This window comes from Myotis yumanensis, unplaced genomic scaffold (genome assembly GCF_028538775.1).
Source record: "Myotis yumanensis isolate MYYU_CA2020_CCGP unplaced genomic scaffold, mMyoYum1.0.hap1 SCAF_10, whole genome shotgun sequence".
In the NCBI taxonomy this organism is placed as follows: Eukaryota; Metazoa; Chordata; class Mammalia; order Chiroptera; family Vespertilionidae; genus Myotis; species Myotis yumanensis.
In genome coordinates, this window is record NW_027223761.1 from 1,223,245 (window position 1) to 1,234,981 (window position 11,737).

Genomic DNA, 11,737 nt, shown 5'->3' on the forward strand with positions numbered 1-11,737 from the left:
ATCCCCTCTGCAGGACTCATGCTCACGTTCAGGGAGTCTGTGCTGTCGGAAGAGGGGCTGGCCTCATCCCTGGCAGCTCCTGTCATAACCTGGTGGTTGTTGAACAGGAAAGGAGGCAAGGGAAGGCCAGGTGTATGGCTGCCCAGTAGAGGTCAGAGTGAGCTGGGAGGGTGCCCGCCTGCCTGCCAGTCAGACCTGGAAACAGATTAGAGGCCAGGACGGGTGGGCCCACTGCAAGCTCCAGAAACGTGAATATTTAAAACTTCTGAACAAAGGAAGTTCCCTCCCTTCTCTGCTGTGGATGCAGGAGCCAGGCCCTGCGACTCCCCTGGCAGGACATGCTCCCACGCTCCTGGTGCCCGGCCACATGGACTGATGGCTTTACGCAGCTTAGATCCCGAACTTCACCTGCTGCACAGGGAAGGGAAGCTCCGGACACTGGCCTCCCTGATCGCACAGCTGCACCTCTTCCAGGGCTGGCCTCAGGGCCAGGAGACTTTGGAACCCGAAAAATGTAACCACACACAACAACTAAAGCTCCTTCCAGTGCCCATTCTCCCTCGCGGGTCTTAGAACATTCATGTTCCGAAGACATCGCCAGCACCCCCCTCCCAGGGGGACACTGTCAACGCAGAGGAGATGGACAGAAGTCTGCATGACACACCCCACTGACCATGCTTTCCCTACGCACCCCCTTAACTGCCCTCACACGCACGAGCACACGCGCACACAGGTTCCCTGCAGCTTGGACCTTTCCTGGGCTACTCTGTCTTCTGGGGTCTCATGTATGCAGGGGGTTCACAAGTCACTAAACTGCTGCTTTTCTACGGTTCATCGGGGTGTATGTGTGGTGTGTTTCTTATCATCCTCACCTGAGGACCTGTGTTTTTTATTGATTTTAGAAAGACAGGAAGGGAGGGAGAGAGAAACTTGGATCCGAGGCCTCCCAGACATGACCAGACCTGGGATGGAACCGTCAACCTAGGTACGTGCCCTGAGTGGTGATAGATCCTCCCTTCCCCCAACTGAGGGCAGAGTATGCCCTAACCTGCAGCCCGGAAATACCTGAGTGACTAACGTGTACCTTATATGGACTATACATTGGACCACCAATCCACACCTGCCATATACCCTAAGCCAGTGACGGCGAACCTTTTGAGCTCGGCGTGCCAGCGTTTTGAAAAACCCTAATTTAACTCTGGTGCCGTGTCACATATAGAAATTTTTTGATCTTTGCAACCATAGTAAAACAAAGATTTATATTTTTGATATTTATTTTATATATTTAAATGCCATTTAACAAAGAAAAATCAACCAAAAAAATGAGTTCGCGTGTCACCTCTGACACGCGTGTCATAGGTTCGCCATCACTGCCCTAAGCCCTTGTTCCTATTTGGACCATACAGTAAGCCACCGATCAGCGCGCACCCAGTACACTAAGCCCTCATTCCTTCCCATTCTGCCCCTAAAGGTGTGCCCACCCTGCAGGTGCTGCTGTCCTCCCCTGGCCAGACAGCCCGGCAGGTCCCTTTCCCCGAATAAAGCCTGTAGTCCTGGTTTTCGGCTCCCGCCTGGTCTCACACGTGGGAATCGGACCAGGGACATTCTAGCGCAGGGGTCGATCCTCAACCAACCGGGTCACACTGGCCAGGCCCGACTAGAGCTCTTGATGGCAGATCCAGCGCCCAGAGCACAGATGGGAAATGTGGGGAAGGACGCTTTCCTCCCAGGAGAACGGAAAACAAAGTGAGAGCCACTGTGAAGAGAAAAAAACCCAAAACTACAGGTCGGCGGGGCCGGTGCAGCTCCGTGGGGGTCGGGTGCCAGCTGGGCTGTGGCACGTGCCTCTGAGACCGCCCCTGGGGGGCAGCAGCACAGGCGCACCCATCGATCCTGGCAGGGCCCGCGGGTCGGGCTGGAGGTGTCTGCAGTCCACAGGCCCCGGGGGGTTGCGGGGTGTGGCTTGGGGTTCCCACCCCTCCCAGCACAGCGCCCAGGTCGCTCTACAGAGCATGGGCGTCCTCAGCAGCAGCGCTGGGCTCTGAGAACCAGAAGGGAGTGTCAGGCCTTCACTTGGGGGCGGACAGAAGCAGGAGCCCGAGGGGCGGGGGGGGGGGGCCCCCGGGGGGGGGGAGAGCAGCTCAGAGGGAGAGGTGCGGGCCCTGCCCCTGAGCCTCAGCGGCTGAGGTTGAAGTGGACCCTGGAGCAGGTCCATTCCAGGTGGAGGTTCAGGCCCGGTGCCTGGTTCCATCTCCGGGAGGCCGGGCGCGGGAGGCACCGAACCAGTGATGCTCTCTCCTCACTGCTGTTTCCCTCCCTCCCTCTCCTTCCTCTCTGACACCAATAAAAACATATTTTATAAAAATCAGCTGCGGTGCTTTGGACAGGTGTTGGGAGGGTCAGTAAAATCTCGCCAATGGACCCTTAAGGAGACCCTTAGTGCCTGCGACGCCCCCTGCGGGCCGAGGTGGGGAGGGCAGTGGGAGGTGCCATGGGCGCCTGAGCGGTGATGGGCTCCGGGTCCCGGGGCAGGTCCGAGGGGCCCAGCCGGTACCGCGCCTCCAACAGAAGTGCAGCGGGAGCAGAGCGGCGCCTGCGCACAAGGAGGTCGGATGTTCAGAAACGCGGCCCGGCGAGCGCGGGGCTCAGCCCGCGGCCCCCCTCCGCAGGCAGGTGCTGCCCGAGGACTCGCACCAGCACGGTCCTCACACTCCTTCCGCAGCGGGACCCTCCGGAGCCAGGAGCTCCCGCGGGGGCGGGGCGGGGCGGGGCGGGTCAGTGCCCTGGGCTCGTGGGGGCGGGAGAGGCGTCGCTGGAGGAGGGTGAGCCCCTGGGGAGGTGGCCTGGGAGGAGGGTGAGCCCCTGGGGAGGTGGCCTGGGAGAAGGGTGAGCCCCTGGGGAGGTGGCCTGGGAGCAGGGTGAGCCCCTGGGGAGGTGGCCTGGGAGCAGGGTGAGCCCCTGGGGAGGTGGCCTGGGAGGAGGGTGAGCCCCTGGGGAGGTGGCCTGGGAGGAGCGTGAGCCCCTGGGGAGGTGGCCTGGGAGCAGGGTGAGCCCCTGGGGAGGTGGCCTGGGAGCAGGGTGAGCCCCTGGGGAGGTGGCCTGGGAGGAGGGTGAGCCCCTGGGGAGGTGGCCTGGGAGGAGGGTGAGCCCCTGGGGAGGTGGCCTGGGAGGAGGGTGAGCCCCTGGGGAGGTGGCCTGGGAGGAGGGTGAGCCCCTGGGGAGGTGGCCTGGGAGGAGGGTGAGCCCCTGGGGAGGTGGCCTGGGAGGAGGGTGAGCCCCTGGGGAGGTGGCCTGGGAGCAGGGTGAGCAGCAGGAGACCTCGGAAGCCTGGTGCCAACTGCAGGAGGAGGGCTTCCTGTGCGGGGCCCGGGCGGTCCGAGGGGCCCTGGGACGACGTCCTCTGGTCGGTCCCCTCGGGCGGTGGGCATAAGGGCTCTAAGGAGGGGGCGCTGGGTGGGGGGCGGGTGTGTGGCCGGCAGAGCTGTGCGGGCAGCGTGGTTGGTGCGGTGGGCGGAGCGCACCCGGTGGACAGGCGGGGAGTGGGCGGAAGGCGGGACAGGCAGGTGGGAGAACGTGGGGACTGAGTGGGGGTGGGCGTGGCCACCGGTGTGGGCGTGGCCTCGTGAGGGCTCCGTGGGAGGGGCCGGGAGAGGTGAAGCACCGCCTCCAGGGCGTCACGGGTGTGGGCGGGGCTAGGAGGTGGGTGGGCGGGGCTAGGAGGCGGGCGGGGCGGGGTCAGGAGGTGGGAGGGGCGGAGGCGGACTGAGCAGTTGAGCCATAATTGGCGTTGCCCCAGAGGTTCTGGGAAGAGCCTGGAAGACAGCCTGGAAGGCGGGGCGGGGGCGGGAGAAGGGGACCCTCCTGACCATGCCCATCCCGGGGTCAGGTCCGGGGCGGGGCGACTGCCCAGAGCAGGACAGATGTGCTCCTGCAGGGAGGATGGCCTGGCCGCCCCTGGCTTCGGATCCAGGCCCCTCCGGACCGCTGGGCAGCGGGCAGCGGGCAGGGGGTGGTGGGCTCAGTCCCAGGGGCAGGCAGGGCTCTCACAGGACTCTCCCCAGGAAGAAAGACAGCGTTGTCACAGACATGTGCTTTATTGAACTCCATTGCACACATGTGCGTGAAGCAGCTGGGAAAGGGCCAGGGCCTCAGTCTTGGGGCAGGTGATAGGAACCCACGTAGCCGCGATTCAGTGCAGTGGCGTAAAATGCGACGACGCCGATGATGACCCCAAGTGTGACAAGGAGGCCCAGGACCAAAGCCCAGATGTTCAGGCACTTGGCGGTGGACGCATAGCTCTGGGCCCCAATCACGTCTCCCACCATCTTCCGGTCCCTAGACTGGGGGAGAAGAGATGGTGAGGGGTCTGGACAGGCCCTGGGGACAGCCGGGTGCTGTGACTCAGGCCCGGCCCTGGCCGCTCCCTGCCCAGACCAGCCTCCACCTGCCCTCAGCCAGGCCAGCGTCCCCCTCCCTGTTCCCTGGAGCCTGAGCAGGACAGGCCAGGGGGGCTCCCTCCCAGCCTCTCAGCCTCTCCAGGGCCTCAGGGCTCCTCTCCCCCTGCCCGGGCCCCTTTGCTGGCCTCTCCCCCCCGACCAGGGCTCAGGGTTTTCTGAGAACTTTTGTTCTCTAGCCAGAGCCCTGAAGCCACATGGTGAGTCAGAGGAGTGTAATTTCTGGCTGATCAACAGGATATTCCTTGGAGTCCAGGGGACAAAGGCTGACCCTGCCATCCCCAGGCAGCCTCAGCGTGACCTGCACACACACACACACACACACACACACACACACACGTGGGCTCCTCAATCCCAAGGGTCACCTGGGCAGCACACCTGTGGGGGCGCACAAGCCTTCCAGGAAGCCCCCCTGCCTCCCTCCCATCCCCCGCACCCACCTTCACGGAGAAGGCGAACGCCACGAAGCCCAGGCAGCAGGGGTTGAAGAAGAGGGTGTTGAACAGGGACCAGACGATGTGGTCGGGCACCACTGTGTCAGTCTGGATGTTGATCACCGTCGTCCTCGCTGCCATCGAGTTCTGGGGACCCCCCAGCACAGACACCTCGTGTTCCTCCTTGAGCACCTCGTAGGATGGGGACACTCCGGTGCGAGCGCCAGAGAAGAAAGCCTGTGAGTTGGCGTTCATGGTGTTGGAGGGGAGCAGATGGCGTGCGGATGCGGATCCCAGGATAATGGAGCCTCAACGGTGCTTCCTTTCCCTGGTAGTTTCGTTTTCCCCAAAGTTGAATTTGGCTGTGTTCCTAGAGGGCGTCCCTGCTAAGGGAGTGTCAGGTTGCACAATAGCCCAGCAGAGAGAGGCCGAGGCCTGGAGGGGCGGGGAGTGGAAAGGCGGGGGGAGTGGCGGTGGGGGGGCTTCCTGTCTCTGTCACTCCAGTCTGGCCTGTCAGCTACCCCAGGTCCTCATTAGGGGGTGATGGGCCGGGGTGTGTCTCACCCCCTGAAGGGGATGTTAAGGTAAAGAGATTCAGACCTGTAAGGAATTTAGTGCCTGTATTTGAGCCAAACTGTGGACCTATGATCCCGGGAAGCAGAACCGGAGAATGGGGAGTTCATACCTTGTTTTTATAAATTACCATCACAAGGAAAATACTTAAGTGGGTAACATGAAATCCACTGGTGATAGATTAGGGAGGTGGGAGAAAGCAAAGGGGGGAACCGCTGGGATTGGGTAAAAAGTAAAATGATGGACATGTGCTTCTTTACACAGATGGCTACAGGATAGTTAACAGAGTTAGCGGTTGACCATTAACTTAATAACTAACAATGAGGGAATGTCCTGGTGCCATCTCTTGTGCCCTGATGGGTCCGGGTGGGTGGGTGGGTGGGGAGGGGGGGGGGCAGTTACAAGTTACCCAGACATTTCACAGGAGTGTTAATTTAGATGCAAAAAGACAATGGGCTCAGCAAAGATCTAAGTTGATCTTTATCAGGGAAAATACTCGCCTAGGACATGACTACCCACCATAACCTGTTTGTAGTTAAATATTTAATGTTCAGCCGAAACCGGTTTGGCTCAGTGGATAGAGCGTTGGCCTTTGGATTGAAAGGTCCCAGGTTCGATTCCGGTCAAGGGCATGTACCTGGGTTGCGGGCACATCCCCAGTAGGAGATGTGCAGGAGGCAGCTGATCGGTGTTTCTCTCTCATCGATGTTTCTAACTCTCTATCTCTCTCCCTTCCTCTCTGTAAAAAAATCAATAAAATATATTTTAAAAAAATAATAATAAATAAATAAATATTTAATGTTCAGACCATCCTTTGTGGTTATTTTAGGTCTTTGAGTTTGCCCAACCGCCACGCAGGCCTGCCCTGAGCTGGTCAGGTGAGCGTGTGGCCCCTGCACAGTATGCTCCTGTGACGTCAGGGGTGTTTTAGGCGAATTGATCTTATAAATCAGAGACGCTCTGAAAATGAAGTTGGATCCCCTCTGCAGGACTCACGCACACGTCCAGGGAGTCTGTGCTGTCGGAAGAGGGGCTGGCCTCATCCCTGGCAGCTCCTGTTGGTGAGGAAAAGAAGGTCTTTCTTGGGGGGTGGGGGGCCAGCAGCCTGACCCTGTACCTAGTTCATAAGTATCCCTAATGCACATTCCTGTTAGCCTAGAGCCCTGGGCGGCAAATCGCGGCTCTCGAGCCACATGCGGCTCTTTGCCCCTTGAGTCTGGCTCTTCCACAAAATACCATGTGCGGGCACACACGTACAGGGCGATTGAAACTTCGTGGCCCATGCGCAGAAGTCTGTATTTTGTGGAAGAGCCACACTCAAGGGGCAAAAGAGCCACATGTGGCTCGCGAGCCACGGTTTGCGGACCATGGGCCTAGAGTCTAGTCACTGCCCCTTCCTTAATTATCTGGTCTTCCAAGACCTATTTACCTAAATACCCCCATTTTACAGAGCCCATAAGCCATGAGCAGTACACATCCCCGGGAGGGGGTTCTCAGCCCTGGCCCCAGGCCAGGCCTTTAGCTGTGGATCATGGCCCCCATCCCAACACAAGGGGCTTTCTGCAAAGCCCTGGAAAGGTCTGGAAGTCTGATCCTTATGTGGGGGACAAGGAAACCAAAGGGTATAAAGGGAAAGCTTGTCCACAGTGGCTTGCTGAGGATTTGGAAACAGGCTCCCCTGAGTCACGGTGCTCGTGATAGATCCTAGTACTCCGGGAAATAAACGGCGTTTTCCTGTATCTCCGGGGACTCCTGTGTATTTTTCGGGCGCCTGGTAAATCCTGTAACCCTATCCACGCAGAACAGGCAGAGGCAGGTCTGCATAAGTGCCTACCCTGTGTGCTGTGCTCCCCGGCTCCTCCCTTTACTGGCCTCTGACACTCCCCAGGGTTTGAGTTCCGCTGGAGGTGATGTTTGTGGTGGCATCCCGGGCCTTTCTCGGGCGACTCGGTTTTCTGGGGGTCCCTCCCCGGTACGCAGGAGGCACTGAAGTGATGAATCCCTTGGTTTTCTACTGTTAATCTGGTTTTGGGTTTGTTTGTGTTAATACTTACCCAAGGACATTTTAGAATTGATTTTAGAGAGAGGTGAAGGGAGGGAGGGAGAGAGAACCATTGATGCGAGACAGGAACATCCATCGGCGCCTCCTGTGCAAGCCCTGACCAGGGTGGAACCTGAAACCTAGGCATGTGCCCTGACTGGGTCCCGAACCTGCAACCTTTTGGTGCATGGCCGGATGCCCCAACCCACTGAGCGACACAGTGCAGTGCTGCTGTGGTTCTGTGGTTCATTCGGGGTGTCTCAGCCAGGGACCTCGCAGCGCTGCCATGTCCAACTGTGTGTGCCCGGCGCTTCCAAAGGTCAAAACTCAACGGGTCAGCGTTTGGAGAGAGGAAAAGTTCACTGAGAGAGAAGGCGCCAACCAAGATGTTGGAAATCCTATCGGTCCCTCCACGAGATGGTGTTCTCTGGACTAGGTTCCGGGTGTTCGAGGGCTTGGGGGACGGTCATGGGAAGCCTGGAGGTCACCTCCTCATCCGGGGACCTTGGAGCTCGGCCCTATCTGCTAAGGGGCGTCAGCATCGGGGGCCCCCAGACAGCAGGCCCTCTGCTTCTTTTTTTTTTTTTTTTCCAACACAGTCATTTCATTAGCAGTTGTCTGGGGTTAGAGATAAAGGCACGAAGATCGTTGTGGTGACCGGACCATCCAGCTTCCAGAACACAGAGTGGACAGAGGGAGGCACATGGGTGGGAAGTGCACGTGTCCTGGGGAGGCCCTCTGCTTCTGAAAGGCCTGTGTGCAGGGACATGCTGCCCGGTTCTGTGCTTCCGGGTGTGCACACGCACCGATTGGGGTTCTGCGTGCAGCTGGAGGCCGACATTCTCACCTCTGCACTTGCTCGGGCGTGAGGTCTTGGTCTGAGGGCTCTGGAAAGCTGCTCAGCGTCTCGTTAAGTTGGGCAGCACCATTTTTGTTGGGGTCCAGCCCCAGCAGGTCCAGGGGTTCCCAAAGGTGTGGACGGAGTCGGCGAAGAAGGAAGGACACGGTGGCAGCGTTCAGGTGATCAGCATAGCGAGGTTCTCTCTTTATTGTCCTGTTACATCTGTGTTTATACCATTTGATCCCATAAGCATGCCTCTATAATCACATCATGGTATGTTTTGGGTAACGTTCTACAGTTCCTTGTTTCTTATCTGACCTTTGCCAAATATCCGGTCTCTATCTAGTTCTGTTGATTTTAATCCTGTCTAGGTTAATCTCTGTGTTCCATCACAAGGGCTATTCCAAGGTCGCTGCTCTACTGATAGGCTGCAAGGAAGTGACTGAAGAAGATTATCCTACCCTGTAAAGGTTATGTCCTCCCGGCCTGGCTGCTTGCCTTCCCTGGGACCGCCCTGTGTCGGTGGGTCTCCAGGGTATAGGCTTTGGTGCTTTCCCTGGTGGGCAGACCCCTGGGGATGTGGGCCCAACCAGTCCCAAATTTATTGCCAACAGTCTTAGTGCAAGTTCTTCATAAGTCGTACATGGTATTTCTGTAACACTAGGGGGCTTTACTGATTTATTCTCTTCCTTAGTCCTGTTAACCCCTAACCTGGGGAAACAACCTTTCTCAGGGAGGTGGTCCTGGTTAAAACACATAGCGCTAAGAGGGGGAGCAAACATATGCCATATATGCCAGGTCCCTTGAAACATAAGCTGTGCAGATGTTTCTTCCCTGCAGCGACTGTGTCAAGCAGCAAGGGTGGACCGGCTTCCGGCAAATTCCCCCATTTTTATTTTTTAAATGACAGCACATGTAAATCAGTGGCCACCTCTTGGATTGGGTGGCTTAAGACTCGGAAGACCTGCTTGTGACTTTGCCAATAGGTCAGTCCGAGGCTTAACCCTATATCGGCTTTCCACACATTTTGAGCTGGATCTGTGGTCACAGAAGTGTAGTGAGAAAATTATTTTCTTACCGCAACCACCCTTCCCCTAGCTCAGGCCAAGCCTGTGCCCTCTCACTGTGTCCAGGCAGGGCCCCTACCAGTGGTCACACAGACCCCACACTCCGGCCCCAGGAAGAACCTCCGCTCCCCCCCCCCCCGCCCCCCGCCCCAGGCCACACCGCCCGCTGAATGGCCACAAACAGAAGTCTGGGTGTTCCCACACCAACACCCACTTACTTTAGGAGAAGAAAGGGCTGCAATCTGGCAAGCGGGGGGGGGGGGGGGGGGGCAGAGGGGGAGGGCAGATGGAAGGCCCTGCGCTAGGAGCACAGGGAGAAGCAGCACTTTCTCTCCCAGGGGAAGAGGAAGTTCTGAGGACGGACTGTCAACCACAGAGCCCTGCGGTGACCCGTCCTGACCCCTGTCCGCAGAGATCCTCCTCTGCGGCTCTGACCACACAGCATGGGAAAGCGCCTCCCCCGGGCCCTCCTGCCTGCTGTTGGCATGAAGGTCTGTTAGCAGTCTGGACATTTCACCCAGCTGGTGTGGCTCGGTCCTTAGGTGTCAACCTATCAACCGAGAAGTCCCGGTTTGATTCCTGGTCAGGGCACGTGCCCAGGTTGCAGGCTCGATCTCCAGTAGGGGGCGTGCAGGAGGCTCTCGCATCATTGATGCTTCCATCCCTCTCTCCCTCTCTCTCTCTGAAAGCAATATTAAAAAAGAAATTAAAATTGGACATTTTGTCTTTTGATCAACTACGTTCTCTGGAAGCATCTGCAATCAACAATCAGATCTTCTGATTTCCGTGGCCTTGGATCCTCGCTGCCAGTGAGGACCTACTGGGGCAATGTCGCCCTGGAGGGAAGGCACAAGGACCAGACATGTCCCTGGCCGGGTCTCCGCAGCCACAGAGGCGGAGCTCAGCCACCAGAGGGGCACACGGCACCCTGGCGTGGGGCTCAGTTGGCCGAGTGTTGTCCCACGCACCGTAGGGCAGCGGTATAATTCGTGCTCGGGGCCCAGGCCCAGGTTTGGGGCTCGCTTCCCAGTAGCGGGCATGATTCTATCTCCAAAAATCTATTTTAAAATATTTTTAAAGAGGAATACACAGAAAAGTTAGTTCATGTGATGACTCTGAGCCAGGAGCCCAAACCTGTAGGCGGGGACATAGGACCTGCTGCCTTGACAAGATCAAAGCGCTTTTCTTTTTTCGCTTATTCCTCAGCCCGGGGTATTTTCTCCACAGATTTCAGAGAGTGGAAAGCAGGCCCCCCCGCCCCCGCACGCCCCCCACTGAGGACGTGCCCACAGCTAAGGCACATGCCCCTGACCAGAATCGAACCTGGGACCCTTGAGTCCGCAGGCCAACGCTCCATCCACTGAGCCAAACCAGTCAGGGCGAGCTCTTGTTTTCGTAAAATATTTTATTGATTTCAGAGGAAGAGAGAGAGAAACATCAAGGATCAGAGAGAATCAGAGAATCATGGATCGGCTGCCTCCTGCACGACCCCTAATGAGGATGGAGTCCGCCACCCGGGCCTGTGCTCTTGACCTTATTCCAACGTGGGACCCTTCAGTCCTCGGGTCCCGCTCTATCCACTGAGCCAAACCGGCTGGGGCCAGACCAAAGCCCTTGATGGCAGATGCAGCGACCAGAGAACAGATCGGGAAATGTGGGGAAGTGCGTTTTCCCCGCGAGAAGGAGGAGGACTTGAAGTGAGAGGCCCTGTGCGGAAAGGCTGCGCAGGCCCCCTCTGCTACCTGGACAGCAGTCCTCTGGGGAGACGCCGCCTCCCCCTGCGCACAGTGCAGTTTCCCGCGAGGCCTGGGCAGCTCCGTGGGGGTCGGGTGTCCCCTGGGCTGTGGCACGTGCCTCTGAGAGCCGCCCCTGGGGGGCAGCAGCACAGGCGCACCCATCGATCCTGGCAGGGCCCGCGGGTCGGGCTGGAGGTGTCTGCAGTCCACAGGGCCCCGGGGGGTTTCGGGGTGTGGCTTGGGGTTCCCAGCACAGCGCCCAGGTCGCTCTACAGAGCATGGGCGTCCTCAGCAGCAGCACTGGGCCTGAGAACCAGAAGGGAGTGTCGGGCCTTCACCTGGGGGCGGACAGAAGCAGGAGCCCGAGGAGGTGGGGGGGGCGGCCCGGGAGCAGCTCAGAGGGAGAGGTGCGGGCCCCGCTCCTGAGCCTCTGCGGCTGAGGTTGAACTGGACCCTGGAGCAGGTCCATTCCAGGTGGAGGTTCAGGCCTGGTGCCTGGTTCCATCTCCGGGAGGCCGGGCGCGGGAGGCACCGAACCAGTGATGCTCTCTCCTCACTGGTGTTTCCCTCCCTCCCTCTCCTTCCTCTCTG

The 11,737-nt window shown here is 58.7% G+C and overlaps 1 protein-coding gene across 1 annotated transcript; it reads right to left on the reverse strand.

The window, feature by feature from the left end:
- Positions 1-4,075: 4,075 nt before the first annotated feature.
- On the reverse strand, positions 4,076-5,273 carry LOC139017752 (interferon-induced transmembrane protein 3-like). Its single transcript, XM_070426348.1, has 2 exons — positions 4,895-5,273; positions 4,076-4,340 (listed from the first exon to the last, which is right to left on the reverse strand). Exons 1-2 carry the CDS (start codon positions 5,141-5,143, stop codon positions 4,149-4,151), a joined length of 441 nt encoding a protein of 146 aa, XP_070282449.1. The 5' UTR covers positions 5,144-5,273; the 3' UTR covers positions 4,076-4,148.
- Between the last annotated feature and the right edge of the window lie 6,464 nt (positions 5,274-11,737).

Bases quoted from the DNA above. Each gene is read 5' to 3' on its own strand.
- LOC139017752 (XM_070426348.1), bottom strand. From the start codon at position 5,143: ATGAACGCCAACTCACAGGCTTTCTTCTCTGGCGCTCGCACCGGAGTG. The intron at 4,341-4,894 runs GTGGGTGCGGGG...CTTCTCCCCCAG, and splicing joins CGTTCGCCTTCTCCGTGAAG to TCTAGGGACCGGAAGATGGT.